Consider the following 23,973-nt stretch of genomic DNA (forward strand, 5'->3'; position numbering starts at 1 on the left):
GTACTGAATCGGGAATAACAGTTTAAACAATTTAGAATCAACACTATCTAAGGGTGCTTGGATTTATAGTAATCTCACAATCTGTGCCATTGTAGTTCTTGAGAAGAAGACTTTAAACATTTTCCCTAGAATATGTATATATTTCTTTGTTGAACTTTGAACTTCTTTTAGGGACTAAAAGTATTGTCTGTGTCACTTATCAATATTGAATTTGTTGAATGTTTCATCCTGTTTTGAGCCTCGATGTTTTACAGGTAGAGTTGTGTACATTATCCTGCAAAGAGCCGCATTGTTCCAGGCATTTAAACCATGCAGTGTTGCTATTATATAAGAGGTTTAAAGTTCGTCTCAGGTAGCACACGTTTTCTGGGTACCTGCTGTGGCTCAGTCTGACAGGCCCAGGAGGAGTAGTTTTTTAAGTTCGAGTTAACTTAATCTCCAGTCAGGATTTTCCTAGGGTTTTTCCAGTGTAGCTCTATATGTGGCGATATAGTTTTTTGAAGGTCGTGGACGACTTCCCAAAGCCTAGTGTGTGAGCAAGTTGACATAACGTCTGAAGCACGGTTCTTTGAGAATCGGATGTCCGATGGTCGGGGCAACAGCGTACATAACGAATGCAGAATCACTTATCAGAAGTTACTGTGGCCTGAAGGCGGATTCCTCTGTGGATACTGATACTGGGACCTGGGCAACATAAATTCTCTCTTACATTTCATCTCATTTATTTTGTATATATAATATGTACATATTTTTGTTTTATACAAAATTTTAAAATTAAAAAAAAAAAAATGACTTGTGTTTAACTGATCAAGCCAAAGGGTGTCATGAGAGTCTGGGAGTCGTGGTTTGAACAATTTGAAATATACACTATCTTTAGACTCTTGCATAATCATAATAATCACAAATTGTAGCATTGTAGTTCTTGAGAAAAACCCTCTTGGGATTTTGGCCCAGGGGGTTACAGTTTTAACAATTTAGAATCTTCACTACATGTATATATGCAAATTTTGATGTAAATATTGCGATTTCTAGTGCAGTGGTTCTTGAGAAGAAGAAATTTTGAAACATACACCCTGTTTTTACTGTTTTTGTGATTATCTCCCATTTATAAAGGATTTAACCCTTTATTTTAGATTCCCTTTCTCATAAGAATGCTTTGTACCAAGTTTAATTAAATTTGGCCCAGTGGGTCTAGAGAAGAATTTAAAAATGTGTATTTACAGATGGACAGACAGACGGACATTAGGTGATCAAAAAACATTCAGTTCAGGTGAGCTAAAACTTACTTTTTTTATTAACTTCATTCTGTTTATAAAGCAAAAACTATTACAATGAACATTATACTCGTTTTATTTGAGTAGCTTTCAAGATTGTTTAATTTTAGATAATATACATATTTGCATCAATAGCATTTCTCTTATTATCTGTTTATAAGAATTTACCTTTCACTCAACATTACATTTTCATGCTATCCCTAAATTAGAACCTAACCCTGACAAAAAGTATCTTGAAATTACTCCAGTTACTAAATATCATATCAAAATATGAACAAACTGTGACACTTTACATGTTATTGTTAAGCATCACTGTTTATCATATAAAAGCAACAATGACATTCCACTCAGGTGAGCTAAGAATGTTAAATATTTGACAAAAACTACAAGCAATAACTTCATTCAATAAAATGTCTTTTTGTAGTAAAATGTACATTAGTATATCCTGATCACATCTAATATAATTAAAGATAAATTCTACCAAGAAAATTGATTCACTATAAATATGTACACACTACATAAAGTTCAGATCTTTGAGTGATCAGTCCTGAGTTATAACTGACTGAGAAAATGATCATTTTTTTCTAAATAAATTTTGTAATAGGAGCAAACAAAAATAATACAATTGTAAACAATCCAAAATACCATTAAATAGAAACAATGAGTGCAAAGGTCAAAATGACCTATACAATATCAAAAATACCGGTAAAACAATGTATGTATATATTCAGTCAGTTTACATGAAAAACAGAGCCTGTTCATTCACAGAAAAAAGAGCTTATGGATACTAATTGCCTGAGGAAAATCTATGATCAAGTTAACAAAACCTGAGATTCTTATATTTTTGTGCATGTGTTGGTTTTTTTTTTAATTTCATGTACATGTATACATTCAGGGACAAACTATTAACAGTACTTTGTATAAAATGCATTTCTTCATATTCTTAAAAACATATGTTAAGATTCCATGTATCAATATCACTGAGTATAGCATGGAATGGTCAACCCTGCAAGATTGCTGACTATTCATATGGCACACACATTAATACATGCATAAACATGCATAAAAATGCATAAATTATACCGTAATAATTATGCATTATTTAGATAACAACAGTTTGTATCAATATAGAAACAAGTAATTCTTCATCAGAGTTTAGCTAATTCCATCATGTAGGCACCCATGACTTTAGACTGAAAAAAAAGTTATGAATACTTTCAAATACGGTTCCAAAAGTAGGCTAATATTTGCACTTTTTGGCTCTTTTTTTCAATATTCAAATCAGAATCAAAAATTATTCCTAGATTAACAAATTTATTCTGACCTTTTACAATTTAACATACATGGCAGAGGAGCTGTAATTATTAAGATCTACTTAACTCTGACATCTGTTTCTTTGATACTTACCGAATTGATGTAGTTAATTCTGTCAATCTTCTCATTCTGAGAATGCGCCCCATCATCCGACGCTCCTATGGGAAGTAACAACACACTTTTTCCCGTTGCATCTTGTAAAGTAAGGGTCACAGGAATGCTTCCACCTTCTCGAGTCAGATCAGGCTCAACTCCGAAAACTAAAACACAACAAGACAGTTGAATAAATAAAAGGGAAAGTACATGATTTTGTGTTTAATGATGTTAATAAATGTCAAGAGAGCACTTCATTCAAACATTATGTTTCTACATGTTATGTTTGTTGAAAACAGCTTTGTTGTTAACAGTTTTAAATTTCAAGCTACAAAAATTTCTTGAGAAAAATTGTCTCATCAAAACTTTCATCAAATTAAACATATATTGATTGTTTCATGAACGATTACTATCAAATTTTCTTCATTAAAACCATTAGTTTGATCATTGGAAGGAATGTTTTTACCTGTTGTCATTGCGTTTCTGCCAGCTATGTAGTTGGAATCATTAAAGTCACTGACCCAGGGCTTCCCTCCTTCCCCTTCAATTGATATCCTATGGAGTACAGAACAGTATGATGGCAAAAAATATCCACTATCTAGATATTTTAAGAATGATTTGAAGTAAAAAAGAATTGCTTGAATGCTATGTTGCTGAAACATTTTCCCTTTATATTTCAGTCAGGAAACAAGAACTAAATGATGCTGCTTGGTTTACCTGAGTTTGTTTGGGCTGTTCCTCTCTTTAAACTTTTGCTGTAGATGTTGGGTGACCAATCGCCTGATTTCCTCTGGTTGCTGATCAGGGACGAGTCGTACTGAGAACTTTCCAATCACCTTCCTTGGAATGACTGTTTTGGATCCAGATTCACTGAAAGCTCCCTCTATTCCTACATCAGCAAAAAATAATAAAAATAGTTTTCTGTATGTATGCACAGTAGCTTTACAGCACATCAACCCCAATTTTCCTTAACAGCTAAAGATCTGCAGCTGTGACACAGTACAATAATTTGTATGATAAAAATTAGTATTAATATGAATGAACAGAGGACATCAACATTTCAGGGAGAGGCGTAAGCTGGTGACTGACCGTGAATGGAGAGAGATGGGTACCTCCAACGATGCATCAATATGTCCTCCTTCTTATCGTGGATTAACGCTGTCACTCCAACATCTTTTTTATACTCCTCCTGCCAGTAATACAAACAAATCAACCAATCAAATCTAACCACTAATCAAATGATTCTAATCAACCAATCAAATAAATCAAGCAATCAAATACACAAAACACATTCTAATTGGTTTATATGTCCATACAGAGATAAAAGTGTCAAACAAATGTAAAAGTTAATTCTGCTCACAAGATCAAAGTCGATGGGTTCGTACAGCTTTTTTTCCTCCTCCGTCAGTTTGGCCACAGAGTCATAAATCCCTGGGATCAGGATCCGACCTTTGTTGTCAACCAGAGTGTCCAGGAGTGCAATAAGGTCAGCCATTCCTTCATAGCTATATATTCAGAAAAACATACTGCGTATATAAACAAAAAAACATAAATATCATTGTAAATAAATATTACATTGATATCCTGAAAAATGTATTTCCTTTTTTTTTGTGAATCATTGTAGAGTTGAAGAATAATAGTTCACTATTAAGTGTATTCTCAATACTTTATCTTAATTAAACATAAACTCTTTGCTATTTTGGTACGTGTACTATTAAATGGAAAAAATTGAAGAAAAAGAACTCACATTGAGCCCCCGAATAAACCAGAGTGAAGATCCTTTGTAGAACTCTCCACCTCCACAAAAAAGTAACATATGCCCCTGTAGTAGATCATCATAAATCAGCCAATAAACCAATGCAACACAAAGAAATAACAAATGTCCTTCTTGTAGATCAACATGAAACAATCTAAATCAGGACACTTCGCAGATATCTAAACCCTTGGATGCTCTAATCATTCACAGGACATGTATTTAAAAACAATTTGAAATACATTAAGGATATTCATAGGTTTTTTCTGCTATAAGTTGACACAAGACCCTTGACATTGTGAGGATAAACGTGTACAAGTATATTAAAGATACTGGTACTTTCTCACTACTGGTATCTCGCTTATGGTACGATACTGCGGGGTTTGTAATTCCGTACCTGAGACCATAGGTTAAACAGGGCTTCTTCTTGCCTAGCCAGTAGTTGTCCGAGATACACACATAGTCCACACCCTACAAAAGAGTTCATATTTGATACAACTCAGAGAAGCATTTAGGTTTGCATTAAAAATAACAGCCCATACTCTTCCACAGAGACAGAGACAGATAGACAGATAGTATACAAATAGTTAACCTTTAAGAAGGTGTCTTTTAAAGAAAACACCAAATCATCTAGACCTTCTGAGCCCGACTCCTCCATCCCTTCTATTATGAACTGAAAAATAAAATATGTTGGGGTTTTCCTTGTTACATATAGCAATAATCAAAAAGCTCTTACTCTAAACAAACACTAAACTACAACTCTGCAAAATAAAACACACAACAACATGGAGAATGTGTTAGAGAATACAAACATTACATTCTAAAACTATTGCTGCTCATATATAGCTCTGTCTCCATGAAACCATTATACAGAAGTACAAGTTGTACAGTACAAAGTAATGTACATTGTAAAACTTTAACTCATACTTTAAGATTGACAGGAATCTCCATTCCAATTTCCTGCATGGCCTCAATACAGTTCAACCAAGCCAACACTGGTCCCTGTCAACAACAAAAAAACATTCAACTGATTCTGATTCATTTTTATATAATTTAATGCTGATGTAAAACATTGAAAATCAAAGTCTCAAGTACCCGGTACTTAAAATGTTTTCAATTCACTGCTAATTTTTATTACACTTATTTACAAAGATAAACATAGGTAATCATAGATTACTAAGCTCACCGAGACGGAGCATCACCCTTATGAGACATCACCTTCATAAGACCACCTTTATCATTTTATATGAAAATCATACTTTATGATCTTGGATATTCATGGATTCTGTTTTGACAAAATATCGTATATCATCTGATAAAAATTTTTATGATAATCATATGTTCATATGTTAATCAATACAATGATATAAAATGAAATATTGCATCATGTCATATTTTTAATATATATCATATAATACAATAAAATACCGTAATAAACAATAATGAGATATGATATTGTAACGTATGATATGACATTGTATTGTGTTATACCTTATTGTATTTGATCACATAATACAATATCATAAAATATAATACAATATAGTATTATATTACAATATCATATTACATAATACATCATAACATTGAAACATGATATTATATTGTATAATATAGTATGATATTGTATTGAATGACACTGAAACATATTTGATACATTATATGATATTATATCATATAATACAATATAATTTGATTCCAACATTGTATCTTATCAAATGATACAATATTATGTGATAAAGTAAAATATTATAAAATACATTATTATATTATACATATTGTATCATATGACACAATAATATATATTACAATATCATATAATACAATTTCATGTGATATGATAATATCACATGATATTACAATATCATATAAACCAATATCATATCATACAATATCGTATGATACAATATTATATAATATGACAATATCATATAATACAATTTCATGTGATATAATTCTATATTACTGAAACCAATATCATATTATACAATATTGTATGATACAATATTATAGAATATATAATATTGTATCATAGGATACAATATTATATTTTGCAATATCTTATGTAATTGTATCATGTGATAAAATAATAAATTAAAAATACAATATAATATTATACAATATTGTATCATAATATACAATACTATACATAACAATATCATGATACAATATCATATCATAAAATATCAAAAAATTGATACAATATCATATCTTATCATATAACTTTTTATAATATAACATAATATATCATATTGTATCATATCAAACAATATTGTTTCATATCATACAATACTATATCATAGGAATCATGTTATATCATTTATCAACAAACACATCTATCAATTGAGCTGGTTTGAGTGAGGTAGGAAATTTCTTTAGCATCCTTGATAATGGAGATCAGGCTCTGCATCTGAAGCAACCTCTGCATTTAATTTATAATAAAGTTAAATCAACTATGCAAGCTATCATCTATAAAACATGTGACCTGTTCCAAAAAACTAAACCTCATCCAGCATCCGAAACCTATGGCTCAGATTCAGCATTCAAGCCCATCAGGTGCATTGGTATCATAAGACGCATCATCCATGCAAGTTTGGTGAAGTTTGGACCAGTAATAACTAAGATATCATAATCAGAGGGCACTAGCAATTAAAACCTTAACTTCCTCCAGCATCCGCAAACTATGGCTCAGAATCAGCATCCATGCCTGTCAGGTGCATCTGTATCATAAGACACACCATCCATTCAAGTTTGGTGAAGTTAGGACCAGTAGTAACTAAGATATAATCATCAGAGGGCACCTGCAACAAAAACTTTAACCAGCTCTAAAAACCTTAACCTCTTCCAGCATCCGAAACCTATTGCTCAGATTCAGCATTCAAGCTTGTCAGGTGCATCAGTATCATAAGACGCATCATCCATACAAGTTTGGTGAAGTTAGGACCAGTAGTAACTAAGATATAATCATCAGAGGGCACCTGCAACAAAAACTTTAACCAGCTCTAAAAACCTTAACCTCTTCCAGCATCCGAAACCTATTGCTCAGATTCAGCATTCAAGCTTGTCAGGTGCATCAGTATCATAAGACGCATCATCCATACAAGTTTGGTGAAGTTAGGACCAGTAGTAACTTAGATATTGCTATCGATGGGCACCCGCAACAAAAACTTTAACCTGCTCCAAAAACCTTAACCTCCTCCAGCATCCGAAACCTATAGCTCAGATTCAGCACTCAAGCCTGTCTGGTGCATCAGTATCATAAGGCACACCATCCATGCAAGTTTGGTGAAGTACGGACCAGCAGTAACTAAGATATTGCTATCAAAGGGCACCTGCAACAAAAACTTTAACCTGGTCCAACAACCTTAACCTCCTCCAGCATCTGAAATTTAGGACCCAGATTCAGCATCCAAGTCTTTCAAGTCCATAAGTAGGTCCAGATGCATCATCCATGCAAGTTTGGTGAAGATAGGACAAGTAATAGCTTAGATACAGGACCTGCAACAAAAACTTTAACCAGGTCCGGACGCCGACGCCGACGCCGAGGGTATAGCGTAAGCTCTCCTTGACTTCGTCTCGGTGAGCTAAAAAACAGTTTTTGATATCTAGATGTCAAAATTCTTCAATACAGAGAACTTTTCACACATTCTTATATCACTTAAGGTCGGTAGCGGGTTTAAAATTTTGCGCCCTCTGCGCAGGGTATTGCGCATTACTGTCGTAAAACGCAAATGTAAAGTAAAATGTTCAAATATACAGGTTATCATGTAACTTTTTATGTTAAAAAAATGACTTATCAAAAAATTATATTTAGTGAAAAGAATCGTTAGAATAATGTCAGAAGTATTTTAATCATCTTGCTGCTTCTTCAAAATCGACGTTATTGTTGTCGGAATCAACGTTTTAGGATGACGTCAGTTGATACTCTGACGTAACAACTGACAAAAATAAACTTTGTGCACTTTCTATTGCAGCGTCAGTAATTAAAATCAAAACTATAATTTGCAAAATAAAAACATATACGCGATCCTTCTACGTTCTGTGTGAGTGGAAAGGTATTTTTCTTCTACTACAAAAAAATTGAATTTGATTTCGTAAACCTCCTTTTTTTTTTATACATTTCTATATGTAAAATGGCTGGCACGGCACGTTTATAGGATCAAACTATGAGGGCGGATAGCATAAAAACCATCCGATCAATTTCGTTTTAATTTGGCAAAAAGTTTACTTATACGTTAACCTTTCATCGCTGAAAATTAAAAGAAAATCGTATGTTTGTAATTTTTTAAATATGAAATTGAAAATGAAAACCCTCATTTTCCTATATAATCATATATAGAATGTCGGTGATGAATCGGACATACGACCAAAATTTGATATTTTGCACATAGTTTTCTCATAAGTTGGCATTTCACTGTAAAAAAAATGAAAGGAAATCGTTTGTTTGAAACATTCTCCCCCGAGACTCCTTAAGCAAACATAGATGTTTCTGCATTGATTAAGTACAGTAGAACATGGTTACAGCAGAAACATTAATAATGAATTCATCCTTACAGCAATGTCAGTTTTATTCCCTGTAGTTTTTTAACATGTCCTAACTTTTTGGAAGTAACAAATTATCAAAATTGTTCTTTCATGACACATTGCTGACATATATGCATTGATTATGGATTATAACCATGTCTGTGTCCTTGGTCAACATTTACTGTAAATGTGCACAACAAAGCCCAGCTGTGTGTTTGACCTGCATGTTTTACCTGTGTGTTTGACCTGTGTGTTTGACCTTTAATGTGTTTGCCCTGTGTGTTTGACTTGCGTGTTTGCATGTTTGACCTGCGTGTGTGACCTTCGTGTTTGACCTATGTGTTTGACCTGCGTGTTTGACCTGCATATTTGACCTGAGTGTTTGACCTTGTCATCTGTACTTCCTCTGCCGTACAATTTGCCGTCCCTTTCTGTTAGAATAAATGGTTCTGAATCCCAGCCATCATCCTAAATAAGTCATAATCACATAGAAAATTGAGAGCTTTATTAAAGATGCTTGATTTCATCTGCTGAATAGGTTGAAAGCATATACCTATTGCAACATATTGCTATTGTGAGAATTAAAAAATGTTTTGTTTCATTTCACCTTTATTTTGTAGGTTTTATTATATTTTGGAAGCTTATTATCCTCTAAACAAGCTAAGTTAATTTAAACTGATATAAGAACTTAATGATTCTTTTTCAAATTCATACCTTTAAGGCAGGCTGTACGTCCATATGTCCATACACCAATAGAGTCTTCTTTTGGGGGTCATTTCCAAGGGTTCCTAAAAGTATTGGAGGGAGAGGAATTACGGACCCATCGGATAAAGTCTGTGTTCCAACATCAACCAACTCTGTCTTTGCTCCAAATTTTCCAAACTCCTGTAAAACCCATACTTGCCATGTCACAGTTATTGCTGCAGTCTTTTGGACATATGACCAAAAATGCACGATATTCAGAGTACGTACCAGCTGGCACGACCACTGCATGCTATTGGTAACCAATTGTAATTCTCTATTACAAAGTAACCAAATATTAAACAGCTGCTAAATCAAGAACTTACCGCCTTAACCCATTCCTGCATAGTTAGGATGTCAGTTCTTGATTCTGGCCATGCTGACACACTTTTGATCGCCACTGTATCTGCAAGCCTCTTTATGTATTTCTCTTGATTCTCATCAATATGTCTGTAATACAATGAATAGAAACTATCAAAGTTGGGTCAGCAACAAACACAACAATTTTACTTTATAAATATTATTTTCAGGGTACTTTAATTTTGTAAGATAATTAATATGAAACCAATACAAAGTAAAGTTTTGGAAATATATCACTGTACATTATCATACATGTAAAAATAAAAATTGCTGCAGCTCAATTCAAGCTTTTAAAGCAAATAGCAACAGTAGCTTGCAATATAATTATAGACTAATTTCAACCGTCAGCGTGTCCGTAGCATAACTTCAAAAACTTACTTGAAAAGTTTGACTGTGGACATAGTACAGCTTTGTACAAAGACCCGTGTCTTTGTCGCCAGGTTTTGACCTCTTTTACTACCTGAGAAAAGCAGACCGGTGTGACGCAGAGGTACACTACACAGACGCTGCAGTCCAATCATTGTTAAAAGTAACAATCAGATGATAATTATTTTTTGGACATGCACTCTGTCGCATATTACTGCCAGTTTTTTCCGGATCATATATTTATAACGTTACCAGCTGGTTACTCAATGGAATTGAATGTCATTTTAAAAATATATATAGTTTAACATTAAATTATACAACATTTCGACAGAAGTTTATGTATTGGGAAAAAACCTGGGACGGAAAAACAAACCAACCTAAAGAAAACCTAACAAAACTTTACGACAAGTTTCAAGTACAAACTAATAAATAAATCCCAGACGGTGACAGGTCAAATTGTATGCCAGACCATTTCACCCTCAGCATGTTTCAGTTCATTTGATGTTCCTTGCTTATTTTAATATAATTTGAAGAGTGTATGATTTTGAAAAATTAATGATTTAAAAATGATTTCAGCATGGTAATAATAAATCAATCGTTTTAGTTATAATCATTATTACGTGCTGTTTAAATATTTTTTAACAAACATTTTTAGTTTAAGTACTGTCTTATATAGATGCATTGTTCAGCACGTTAATTTTTTAGGGTCATCAATAATGATATTTGATAAAGAAACTTTATTGCTCCTCTTTAAATATGTAAAATTGTTTTCAGGATAGAAAAATCCTAAAAGGGCAGGGTGATCGTGAATCGTTTAGCATTTTACGTCACTTCCGCTTTCACATCCGGGCATCCTCGGCAATATGGTCGCCGACAAGATATTTTTTTACAATCGGTGAATTCGGGTGAGCAGTTAATGTTATGCTTACGATTAGAACCCATATGCAATGACCACTATATCTTCAAAAACTTTATAAATCGTCATAAATTACACGTAATTTTGTCTGATGTTTCTGTGTTTATGTATGTCATGGATCATATTTTGTTGTCGGTGAAAGATTCATCAGTCTCTGGCAAGCAATGCAACAATGTATTGACCTGAGCATTTACCATTGTACGAAGAAAAACATGATCTTTATAATTAATGTGTCTTTTTAAGGATACAATAGTTGAATGTGTATGTTACTGAAACACACAATATACCTGTACAATCCAGGTTTAATTTGCTATAAACCACTACCTTTGATAAATCACCTTGATGTCATATGATCAGTTTACCAATAAGCCATTAAATTTTTACCGCTATGGTTTTAATGTTATGTCATTATTATTGTCTTATATAATCCAGGCTGTGATGGAGAACACAAACAATACATCGGAGGAATCTGTTCACCCTGAGAGGGGAACAGAACAGGCTGTCAGCGAAGACATAGCAGAGGGTGAAGACATGCCGGTAGTGACCATAGACCCTAATGGGGGTACAGAGCTAGGGGTCAATGAAGATAATGTCGAAGGTGAAGGTCAATCCCACTTTGGATTATGATCAGTAGTCAAAGTAGCATTTCTATCGAAATATACAGTGTTCATTGCACAGGACAAACTAAAAAGCACATGGGTTAAGAAACAATACTCAACAAGAGAAGTGTATGTTTCAAATTCAATTCTAAATTTCCATAACAATAGGTAAGGTAGATGATACTTTAATGTATTGATTCATTTCTACTGATGAACACATGGGGGGGGGGGGGGGCAACATACAGTGTATGTTATCTGAAATGATGTCAGGATGATGACAATGTTGACCAGTTCATTTTTTAAAGAAAATGCAAGGTAAACTTAACAGTGGTATTAACAACTGAAATCATTGATGGCTAAATATTTGTGAAATGACTCAGCTGAACAAATCCAGATCATATCTACTCGCGTTTTGTCAGCGATGATTGGAGAAGAGGATGAAGCCTTGTTAACATGGTAGTGAATTTCTAATTTTTATTTGTCAAGCTTGTGTGAATGTATTCTAGCTACACTGTGAAAATCAGAAATTATCATCCACTTTTTTCATTGCATATTTGTCATAGTAATTAGTTTTTTACTTTTGGTAGATTTGATCATATTTCTGAGACAGGATTTTATTTCTGGCAGAAAATTCTGTAATGATATAGGGTATAAAATGAGAGTTTTATTTTGTTTATTGTACATGTGTGATAATTTAAGAGAGCTGAGGGACAATCCTACTGAAAAATTGTTCCTGTTGTGAGTCAGAAAAAAATGACCTTATATTACATTGTTTTATTAACATGGATTATTTAGAGTATGAAAATTCTACTTTGGCTATTGAACATAATTCATTTTCTGATTTTCACAGTTGTTAACACTAATGCTTAAGCTATATATATTTGATGTCCATTAAAGATTAAGTGGCAAACATGTTTTTTGGATCACACTGTAAGTGTTTCTCAGTGTAAATGTATTTATAACAAGTGCTTTTTTTAAATGGCAACTAATGTAGATCCTTTCATCTCTTAGACTGGGAAACAGAGGATGAAACAGATGATGAAGATGGAGAGGAAGATGATGATGATGAGGAAGGAGATAGTTCAGACGAAGACTCTGGTGAAGAGACAGAGGACTACGAGTTTGAGGAAGATGAGGAGGAAGATGGGGACACAGAGACCTGTCCCATTTGTCTGGACAGGCTGAGGGACCAGGATGTAGGCACCCCCGAGTCCTGTGACCATGTCTTCTGTCTGGATTGTATACAAGAGTGGGCCAAGGTAAGAAATATGGAAGATAATTGCCAAAATAAGGCATTTTTTCTTCTTCATGTTTGAACCACGGAGTAACTCAGTAAGATCAGTTGAAATATAATTTGTTTGACATGGTTACTAAATGTTTTTTTTGTTTTTTGGTGTTTTAGAATGTAAACACATGCCCAGTAGACAGACAAGTGTTTCACTTGATTTTTGCCAGGCATGCAGGCAAAGATGCAATATTTAAAAAGGTAAGTAATTAAAAAAAACATCAAAAGTACATATTATTTTGCATGTATAATGAGAGATGTTGATATCAATTGAAAGCTCTACTTCTCTGTAGATAACCGTTGAAGACAAGGAGCAGGATGATCCAGATGTGGAGGAGGATCCGATATTCTGTGAGGCCTGTGGGAGGAGTGATAGAGAAGACAGGCTGTTACTATGTGATGGCTGTGACTTAGGGTAAGTCAAATGGAACCAAGAGAATTAGGTTATCAAGATTGAATGTTTAAGAACATTTCAGTTTAGCTGAGTCTTTGACTAGCACTGGTCTCCCCCTCACTACTACTGTTGTTGCCTTGTAGTTACCACTGTGAGTGCTTGAATCCACCCCTGGCTGAAGTACCAGCAGAAGAATGGTACTGTCCCGATTGTGAGGCATTGCAAGACAGAGAGAGGGAAGGTATGAATGCCTAATGGGTTTCACCCTTCTGTATAACTTACTCCATTTTGTAGAAATCACAGAAACTTTAATTTGCTATTTTAATAGAATATCATATATTTGTGAGTGTGTTTGTTTTATTTGAGTTTCATAACTTGAACACCATCTGATATAAAAAAAAAATTGATAAGTATATTTTAACTTTCTGAAAAATTATCCAAATAATAAGCAAAAAAAATTACACAAAGATATTATCTAATGAAGTTTTCATTGCTGTGTTTAGGAGAAGCAGCAGTGACGGTCAGTGATGACGAGGAGATCTACCATATCATACAGGAGGCTGGCGTTCTGCCTCACTCCCTCAGACCCAGGGTCCACCGACGACAGGTGGCCAGGACACGCATGAGTGATCGAATCTACCGACAGATTCAGGAAATAAGACGCAGTCGATTCAACCGCAGAATGATCATATTGTCAGACTCAGAAAGCTCTGACCAGTCTGAGCATGATTTATCAGATGAGGTAAATGAAATCTACTGGTTATTGAGCCATGGCTGTGGGTTGTCTATAATTGGGCCATTGAATTAAAATTGGGAACCATTCTTACCTTATATGAACTGTATTGATTTTTCCAATGGTCATTACGATGTACATGTATTTCTAAGTTTGCCGCTACACATGAAAATCTTGAATGTTCCCAATTAGGATTTAAATTTCCTAAAAGTATTGTAAGAACTCTCTGAAATGATGGTAAATCCTGCAAATAAGCAAATATTAAAATGCAATGTTCATTTATTTATAATGTACAAAAATGAAATCAATGAACATGCAAATGTAAGTTGTTAATGAAGCAAATTAAATTGAGAATGTTATTTTTCATACCACTGAACTATTTGTTACATGTTTCTGTATAAATGTATTAAAGGACTTTGATATCGATGATGATGCGCCATCTACCAGCACAGCCTCTGCTGCTACTAGAAAAAAACCAACTACTCGACGGAAGAGGAAAACCCGAAGCCGCAAAACCAAGGTGAAGAGAAAATCTACCCAAAAAAGAAAAGGTGCAACTGGAAAATCCAAAAAAGGAAAGCAGTTAGCTGGCAAAAAAACCAAGGGAAAGAAAACAAAACGGAAAACACGCAGGAAAAAGAAATCAACAAGTAAAAGAAAAGGATTCAGAAGAAAGGTACAGAGATTTATCAGCATGAGATTTTAAACAAATAACAAGTTAATATCTGATTGATAAGTGGAGAGTATAGATCCGACTGACATTTTTGGTTTCTATTTAAAGAGGGTGGTGAGAAGAAGAGCTGTAGCTGACACGCCAGTCACCACAGTGAAGTCCAGGATAGCCAAGAGTCTGGGACTCTCCAAACCCCCCACAGGGAGATCAATACCCCTGCAGAAATGCCCCAGAGACAGGACAGAAGAGTTTGGCCCTGCCCCACTCAGTATTATGGGAACTCCAAATGATCTCTTTTATTTCCAAGAGTAATTACTCACCTTATGTTGTTTCATATTTGGATCATGAATAAGATTGGCAAAGAATGTATTGAGTAAACTTGAGTTTGTTGTTTTTCAGTGGTCATGTGCATTTATTGTTTTGATGTTTTCTATCTTCAGTGAAGCTGAAAATCAGCCATGTACCTCAGGATACTCGTCACACTCGGGGAAGAAACGAAAGATGTCCTCAAATCTGCAGTTTTCAGTCGATGAAATAATGAAGAGGACCCCTGTAGTGAGGATCGCAGCGGACTCTTCCTTGAGGTGCTAGTCAGCAAGGAACAAAGATTGCTATAGATATCTATATCTAGCATTTGTAATTATTTTGCTGTGATCAATGAATTTCTTATCAAGATTGATTTTGTTGTACTTTCTAGGTTCCGCCCTCAGGAAGAGAACGCCTCTGTGACCTCGGCCGGTGGGAGCACGCCTTGTGATCTGTTAGGGAGTATTTTTCAGGGGCAACAAATGCTTCACATGAATACCAACAAAATCAAAATTCACAGAGATGGTATTTTTGAAATTTCCTTTTTAAAATTATCAGATATAACATCGAAATGCAAATGTTTTTGGTGAATATATGAATAGCTCAGTTTTTTCAATACATATTTAGGATGTTAATACAAATAAGAGTTAATTTGAAGTTAGCGGAGGAAAATAAGGGATACCAGCTTCAACAATTCTATTTGGAAATATGCATATTTGTGCTTTACAATTGTATTTGACTTAATGTCTTAAATAAATTCAGAAATGTTTTGTGTTGATTTTTTTTTTTTTTTGATTAAATTTTATAAATCTTGTATACATGTTTATAAGAACAAATATCCAATGTGACTTTGTTTGTCTTGTGCAATGATCTTGTATTGTGTGTAATTGATTTGTGATTAAACTACATTGAGTTTAATGGTGAAAATGTCAGTGAATTCAAGATATGTTGGAGTAGTTTTTAACTCTGGGATGTTGTTTCAGGTTCTCTGACTGCAGTGAAAGCAGAGACTGACCCAAAGGAAGGGGGATCCAAGTCAACTGACTCAAAAGACGGGAAAACCCAACCAGGGGAAGGAACTTCAGCTGAAGGAGGAGCCTCCAGTAAAGAACAAGGGGACAGTGAAGTGGGGACCGGAAGTAAATTCCTGCGTCTTCCAATATTTGCTGGGTCGTCAAGCGTTGAACTGGATGACAAAGTGGAATTACCTGAAGATCCTCCAGAGGTTCCCTTCCAGGAGGATGATGGGCTCGGAGATTCACTTTGGACAATTCAGAAACGTCAGGGGCAGATCGAGTTAGATGAATCTAACCCTGATGGTGGTAGGGCCATGTCAGAAGAACAGAGTGAAGAAAGTGACTTGACGAAAAATGAGGATAGAAAAATAGAGAAATCTGTTAGTAGTGACAAAGGTGGAGAAAATAAATCTAAAGTGATGTTAGACCAGACTAGTAAAAGTGATAAACATAGGACTCCTGGAAAAGGAAAAGAGAGTAAAAGCAGAAATTATCGGTCAAATCAAACTTTATTTACTACACACAAAAGCAGAAAAACAGACTTGTATTCAGATGTAGATGACAGTTTAGATGTACCTACATCCTTAGATGTGTTTGAAAAAAGTTTGCAGGATGTGGGTGAAAAATCCAAGAAACATAGTGAAAAAACAGCATCGAGCAAAGTGAAGGTTGGTGATAAAAGTATTTGTAGTGACATGTTTGAGGACAGGACACAAGATAGTGTTAGTGATTTAGGGAAAATGGAGGATTTAGACGACTTTAAACTGGAGAAGTCACCCAAACCTGGTGACCCGCCCACGTACAATAACCCTCAACTAGACGATGTGAAGTTTGAGTACGAGGACTCCAATGATTCTGTTCCCAGCACCTCCTGGTCTGATGCTGGTATCGGCAGTGCCATCATCACTCAAGAACAATACAGTGGTATGTGTTAGGTCTGTCAGGAAGCATTTATCACAGTTATCTTTCTTAGTTTCATTACTTTCATATATTGTTGAATTTTCTTTTTGTTATATAATTTCAAAGGTATGTATGTATTTAGTTTTAAGTTTGTTTATAGGTATGGCTACGCAGTGAATACAGGGTTAATTAAAAAAAAATGATGCTATACATTTATGCCAAATTTCTTTACAGACAAGAAATGGAGACTGGATAAAGTTCAGAGCATGGATCAAGAGCTAAGCAGTAAACCCTCTACCCACAAGTCTCCCAGAGGTTCTCGGAGAAGATCCGATTCCAGAGGAAAGGAGCAGGACCCAGGTTTATTGATAACAGTGGCGGGGGGCTCAGAGGACAGGAGTGTGGCAGAGAAGACGGAGAAAAACACCGAAATCTACGAACAACAGAGGCTCAGAAAAAACGAATCAGATAAAGAGTCGTCTAAAGAGCGCAGAGAGAAATCCTCTAGTAAGTCAAGGTCGTATCACAGGGAAGATGACTCTGATCATAACAAATCCAAATCTCGTAAGCAGAGATCCAGAAGTCGATCAAAAGAAAGGAGAAGAAGATCCAGATCCCGAGAGAGGAGAGAACGTTCAAGGTCTCGAGAGAGGAGAGAACGTTCAAGGTCTCGAGAGAGGCCAGATGGGTCCCGATCTCAACAAAAATTGCCCAAATCAAAGGATAAAAGGGAGAGGTCAAGGTCAATAGAGCATAAATCGAGGGAAAGACATGAGAGATCAAGATCCTGGGAAAGAAAGGAGGGCTCAAAGTCCAGAGAAAATAGGCAAAGGTCACGGTCTCGTGAAAGACGAAAATCAAAACGGGATAGATCCAGATCAGTGGAGCGAAGGAGGGAGCGGTCAAGGTCTTCAGAGCGAAGACGTGATCGATCAAGGTCAGTGGAAAGAAAGCATGATCAGCATAAGCAAGAACAAACCCGATCCACAGAACGACATCGTGATCGCTCTAGATCCGTAGAAAGGAGACAATCTACAGACGAAGGGCAATCAAGGTCTATGGAACGCTCAAGTAAGAAAAGTAGAAGGGAGAAATCTAATGAAAAACGCAAAAGTAGAGACAGTAGAGATTTAATCGCAAGTCCTCAAAGACAAGACATTGAAGAGAGGCTGGAACAGGAGGAAAAACTAGATGTATTTAGCTATGGTATAAAGCGTCTTCATGATGGGAAAAACAAAAAGAAGAAGAAACTCAAAACTACAGAGACTGAGCCTATTGTGATTTTATCTGATGATGAACTTGATTCAACACCAAAAATGAGATCAGATCGAACTTCTATTAAACAAAAGACAAATTCTGATGACAGGGACTTGAACAGAATTGAACCTATCATTACAGCTCGTTCATCCTCAAATCATCATACAAAAGTCAAAAGTGAGACTCGTGAGCCTCCTCTGCCTACTGAGGAAGTGATTCAACCTCCCATGCCACAAGCCATCTCCAATGTTATCAAAGTGTTAACAAACTCAAAGGAGCCCAAGAGAAGCAAGTCTCGTCATAAAGAGGTAGAAGACATCTTCCTTAGAGAAGAAGCTAAAACCAAAGAAAGTGAAAGGCATAGAAGTTTTGATGAAGAAATGGAAGATAGATCATTTGAGGAGGAATGTGCATATGATCCTGCATTTCCAACGGTTGATATGGAGGAGTCTCCAACAGAGGATCAACCCATTGTGTTAGAGGAAGCTGCTGAACCCATTCAAATGACTGTCAACCCACTTCTGCATAAAGAACTTCCCATGCAAAGTATTTCACCCCTTCCTGGCCCCCCTCCGCCTCCCATGCCTGGTCAGGGACTTCTTGGGGAGCCCTCCATTCTATTACCAACTTCTGCAGGAGAGCCGCCACAGTCTATGTTACCAGGGACTGGGCAGCAGATTCCCCTTCAACTCCGCATGCTGGCCCCAGGATTCGCCGCTCAGCAGCCAGGTGGCCTCCCCCCGCAGAGACAGCTGATAATGAATCACCCAGTGTTCATCAACCGCCCTGGATCATTTCCTCATCTCCAGCAGCTCCCTGCCGGACACCCCCTACACCCACGCCTAGTTTCTACCCCAGGAGGAATGGTCACCATGCAGAACCAGTTCCCTCCTAGAATCCCATCCCTGGTGTCTGTTCCAGGACAGCATGGGCTGCTAAACGGTGCATTAGATCATCTGTCACATGATCCTCATCTTATCCTGACTTCAGATCCTCATGGGGATCCCAGATTACATCATCCTCACCCTCCCCATCCCGAACACCGCGTCATCTCAATCCGACCAGAAGTCCCTGTGGTACCAATGTCTGTCCATGACAACATGCCACTCTCCATAGCATCAAGTGAAGCTCTGTCCATGAACCAGCCAAACATCATTCCATCAGTCTCTCAGTTAGAACAAATATCACAAATTACAAAGCTCCTGAACACCCAGGCACAGCTGGCTATGTTTGGGAAAGAATCAAAAGGCTTAGAACATCATGAGCACAAGCAGGAGCCAATGGAACAGAAGAACAGCAATAATGTGTTTAAGGTTCCCCTGCCTCCCATACTGACCCACACACTTAACAAGGTCAAGTCGGAGAAAGAAAACATGGAGATGGTGGACATGGACATGTCTTCACCGCAGGACAACGGAAACATCGAGATTCCCACGTCCTCCTCAGAGAAGTCGGAACGGAGCAGGAGGCGGGACAAGAAGAGGAGCCACCGACACCGCCAAGACCGCCACCGCACAAGTCACGAGGATAGACATCGCTCCAGCCATGAGGACTCGGTGACCTCTACCGTTGAGAAAACCTACGACCAGATAATGGACGAGATGAACAGTGTGGATGAGATTCCGTCCTCAGCTGTAGAGCTGACTAACAAAGAGAAGGTATGTGTCATGTTACTGTTAATGTGAATGTCACCAATAAACAGGCTTATGGTGTCATCTTGCTGTAAATGTCAATCAATGAATGTGTCTGAATATTGCAATTGATGTTAATCTGTATTTGATGAGCTTTCTGTATTTTCATTGCGTGTCTTTGTAATGTTTTTACAGTACCTCAGAAAGCTACATCTGCAGGAAAGGGTTGTAGATGAAGTGAAGACTGCATTAAAACCATTCTACAGTGCTAAGAAAGTCAACAAAGAGCAGTATAAGGAGATTCTTCGCCGAGCTGTGCCAAAGGTAAGATTTAGGTATAAAGTCAGGTAGGTGACCAATGCACTATCATGAAATCATTGAGGCATTTTCAATGTCAGAAACATTTTAAAGAATTATTTATCTGTGATGTTTTGGTGCATTAATTTTTTCTCTGAAAAAAAAAAGTAATTGCAATAATTGTTCGATCACATGAATAAGAAAAAAATTTCTTGATCATTACTTGCAATCGCTATTCTTCTCTGTGTTTTTGCATATGCAGAAACAATTGATGTTTATATTTTATGAAATACAAATAATATTTTACATTTGTTGGTAGGTGTGTCATAGTAAGAGTGGAGACATCAACCCAGTGAAGATCCGGGCGTTGGTGGATGCGTATGTTGCAAAATTTAACAGGAACATGTCTCCTCCAAAGGACGAAAACGAAGATCAACCAAAGAAGGCCCAGTGATACTGTTGTGATGACCCGAGGCCCAAAGGGCCATGATCCAGACTTAAAGTACACTGTGTTGATCAGTGCCAGTGCTAAAGAGACTGACAATAATCCTCATGACAGACTGGGTGTGTATGCAGTTCTAAAGATCTCAACTAAACTCTGGCGTGTGCTCTGTAACATGTTTAATGTGTAAAGCTGACACAGAGAGTGAGAAAAAAGTGGTAACTTAGTTATCTAGCTCACAAAAAGGAGAGGACCGACCATTGAGTGGGAAAGACTTAAGAGTATGACTTTATCTAAACTCAATGAAATGACATTACAGGACAATTGGGAGAGAGGCTTTTGTTTGTACATTGACCTTAAAGGCAAGCTTTTTTGTTGTAGAATGAATGATTAATAAGCATTTATCTGTACATTGTTAAAATCCATGAAGACAGCCAGATTCTAGTATTTATTACAATGTGGGCAGCAAACCCAACCGTTTCTACTGGTCCCCATTTGTTTATATTTTGTCGACCTGTACCTTTTGAAGAATGTATCTCTTGATTTTAATGCGAAAAAAAAACAACAAATCTTTATTTGTAGTATGATGTGGTCTATTTATGAATCATGGATAAATTGATCTTTTGTACTTTAAATTTGTGATAAAAATGAGAAAATGTCATTGTGTACAATATTTTGACACATCATGTCTGTAATTTTCTGCTGACGGTGGACAGTGACTCGCCATTACTGGCCTCTGTAGACCACCGCTCTCTTTTTTACTGAGATATAGAATGTGTGAATGTTTATCTACCCTGTTCCTACGGAGTGATGGCCCCTGTTATGAAACAGGAGTAGAAAATAAATAATCAATTACAACCAGGCCTTGTCCTTTGTTTATATCATGGAGAGTTGGAGGTTGGGGGCTATTTGAATTCCCAAGCTTGTCCAACAGATGATTGTGACATGGATTACGTGCCCTTACATGCTCAAAATGATGTATTATACTCATCATGCTTTATCATGTTAGGAATGTTTTAAACAGCACAGAATATTATTCATTCCGAAGTATTTTCTCAAAAGATTTGCATTACAGTTCATCATAAATTTATTGAATTGCTATACTGTATTGCAGCAATATTTATCTTTTTTCTAGTCTACCAAGAATTTGTATTATGTTTTTGATCAATTGCAACTTCTCAGGCCTTTCTGACAAGCTCGAAAAAACACCTCGAATGTATTACATAGGCATCCTAGACAACCTCCCTTTTGATAAAACTTTACATCAATACAATGCATTTTACGATCTGGTGAGATGTGAGCTAAATTTCATTAAAGTCAATGGCATTCCCTAAAACTTAACACAGAAGCGACATAAAAGTCTGCCTAGCTGATACTTATTTTTAGCGACTTCATTTTGTATAAAGTTCTGATTAACATCCGGTAATGTTAATTCAGTCGAGGTGCTTTTCCGAGCTTGCTCGAAAGGCCCATGAAGTTGCGATTGGTTTTTGATCATTCTTGAAATTCTAAGTTATCTTGGTACCTGGCTGACGTATAGTGCGAAGGTCCCTATGTTTTATTCAAGAACCTTATCTTTGCACCGCTCTATCACAGTAGGCAATTTGACATAAAAGAAGCCGAAAAAGGTGTGAATAATGTCATTTTGTAAAAGTCATGCTAAAAGTTAATTCAGACGTTGTTTGTGCAGACCTTGAGAATCTTTGTCAACGAAAACAAATTGTGGTTTACTTTGTCACGCGCCCCGCCGTTAATGTTACTAAACTGTTTGGTATGCTGTTATGCTGGATCATTTTTTCATGGATCTTGTCCAAGAATTAGCATAGTCTAATGATCCCAATTTTATCCAGACATTGCATTTGACAACGTTACAACGGGACTGTGTTAGCCCCTCTCATCTAAAGAAATGTTGACGGTTTTATGCATATCATGATCAAAAGCTGATCAAACAAATTGATACACATATTTTCTGACTGTATCTTCTTCAAAAACACCTTTCTTTGATATACTAATCATTTAATGTGCACGTTTGTATTAAACGGGAAAAGAAATAGTTCATTTTAGATTACTCTCTCTCTCTCTCTCTATCTCTCTCTCTCTCTCTGTGACAACCTGTCAGTATTCCAGGTGTACAGGGTTCCACCTGGACTGTTTAAGTCGATCTTTATAACTGGACAGATACTTTGTAACCCAGCACTGAAGTCTTAATGGACAATTTGTCATCAAAGTATCTGCCTACTTTTGTCTGACACTCATCCTGCCACGGTCGTGCACCCAGAGAGAGCCGAGGTGAGATTTAAATATATAATGACCCAAGCAGTCGACTAGGTGTCCCCCCATCTACATTTATTACATGACAGCTAGATTCTTTTTCCAAGTTAATGTACACTATTTTTGGTCAAAATTCAAGTCCGTTAGAATTCCACTTAAAATATTCTCTGCCTATTACGATAACTGTTGCACCAGAGTGTAAATGATGCGCAGTTTTCTCCCCGAAAATAAAATGAATAACAGCAACGATACTTTGTTACGCATGATGCATGCCGTAACAAAAGTAAATATTCTGTAAAAGCCTCACCAAAAGTTCATTTCTAATGAATTTCTGTATGGTTCATCTTGTACACCTGTTGGAAAATGATCTATTTGACATGTTAAACGAAGTCGCGAGTGTAGTAATCTAGGCCAGTAAATATGTAATCATTTTTTAAATATTAAAATCGATAATATTTACGATGTACTTTAGATTGCAATCAAATAACCGGATAAGATTTAGGAAAGTTATTAGAGGGTTTTGGTCAATGCCATTAGACATTGCTTTCCTATATTTTGAAATGCTGTGGTTGAATTGACAGCTTCGGGCAATTTTAATTCAAATATGAATATTAACGATCTGATCTGCGTGTTATTTATAATTGTCATGTCCAATCACTTTTGATATAATTTTTGTTAGAGCAATAAATTATCGCTGGTGTCTAATACATCAGCAAACCTCAACGGTGTGTTCTTGCCAATGCTGCTCTAATTACATGTACTAGTAATTAGACCCAAACCAAGGCGTAATGAAGAAATTTAAACGAAATTCAGCAAATTACAGTAGTTAAA

The 23,973-nt window shown here is 36.1% G+C and overlaps 2 protein-coding genes across 3 annotated transcripts; one reads left to right on the forward strand and one right to left on the reverse strand.

Moving 5' to 3' along the window:
• Positions 1–1,096: 1,096 nt before the first annotated feature.
• Positions 1,097–10,748, reverse strand: LOC128176850 (cytosolic non-specific dipeptidase-like). Of its 2 annotated transcripts, XM_052843398.1 has the most exons (14): positions 10,435–10,748; positions 10,023–10,146; positions 9,670–9,840; positions 9,343–9,423; positions 5,362–5,436; positions 5,027–5,107; positions 4,832–4,905; positions 4,429–4,503; positions 4,042–4,186; positions 3,771–3,870; positions 3,399–3,570; positions 3,148–3,236; positions 2,682–2,848; positions 1,098–2,467 (listed from the first exon to the last, which is right to left on the reverse strand). In XM_052843398.1, exons 1-14 carry the CDS (start codon positions 10,575–10,577, stop codon positions 2,423–2,425), a joined length of 1,542 nt encoding a protein of 513 aa, XP_052699358.1. In that variant the 5' UTR covers positions 10,578–10,748; the 3' UTR covers positions 1,098–2,422. The 2 variants fall into 2 exon arrangements, with proteins under 2 accessions (XP_052699362.1, XP_052699358.1); XM_052843402.1 differs by lacking the exon at positions 10,435–10,748 and having other exon boundaries at positions 1,097–2,467; positions 9,670–9,743; positions 10,023–10,152.
• A 491-nt stretch (positions 10,749–11,239) lies between these two features.
• Positions 11,240–21,729, forward strand: LOC128183463 (uncharacterized). The gene is made up of 15 exons (XM_052852446.1): positions 11,240–11,327; positions 11,771–11,936; positions 12,949–13,196; positions 13,340–13,423; positions 13,516–13,637; positions 13,760–13,857; positions 14,120–14,358; positions 14,762–15,025; positions 15,131–15,330; positions 15,463–15,606; positions 15,720–15,853; positions 16,312–17,268; positions 17,479–20,159; positions 20,328–20,456; positions 20,749–21,729. The coding sequence occupies exons 2-15, from the start codon at positions 11,777–11,779 to the stop codon at positions 20,881–20,883; spliced, it is 5,595 nt and encodes a 1,864-aa protein (XP_052708406.1). The 5' UTR covers positions 11,240–11,327; positions 11,771–11,776; the 3' UTR covers positions 20,884–21,729.
• Positions 21,730–23,973: the final 2,244 nt, after the last annotated feature.

This window comes from Crassostrea angulata, chromosome 1, assembly GCF_025612915.1.
Source record: "Crassostrea angulata isolate pt1a10 chromosome 1, ASM2561291v2, whole genome shotgun sequence".
NCBI classification, from domain to species: Eukaryota; Metazoa; Mollusca; class Bivalvia; order Ostreida; family Ostreidae; genus Magallana; species Magallana angulata.

Excerpts from the sequence above, each read along its gene's own strand:
- LOC128176850 (XM_052843398.1), bottom strand. The coding sequence starts at position 10,577 with ATGATTGGACTGCAGCGTCTGTGTAGTGTACCTCTGCGTCACACCGGT. Across the intron at positions 9,424-9,669 it reads ACGTACAGCCTGCCTTAAAG|GATGATGGCTGGGATTCAGA; the intron begins GTATGAATTTGA and ends TGACTTATTTAG. Across the intron at positions 3,571-3,770 it reads CCCATCTCTCTCCATTCACG|GAATAGAGGGAGCTTTCAGT; the intron begins GTCAGTCACCAG and ends TTGCTGATGTAG.
- LOC128183463 (XM_052852446.1), top strand. The coding sequence starts at position 11,777 with ATGGAGAACACAAACAATACATCGGAGGAATCTGTTCACCCTGAGAGG. Across the intron at positions 13,197-13,339 it reads GTATACAAGAGTGGGCCAAG|AATGTAAACACATGCCCAGT; the intron begins GTAAGAAATATG and ends TTGGTGTTTTAG. Across the intron at positions 14,359-14,761 it reads AGCATGATTTATCAGATGAG|GACTTTGATATCGATGATGA; the intron begins GTAAATGAAATC and ends AATGTATTAAAG.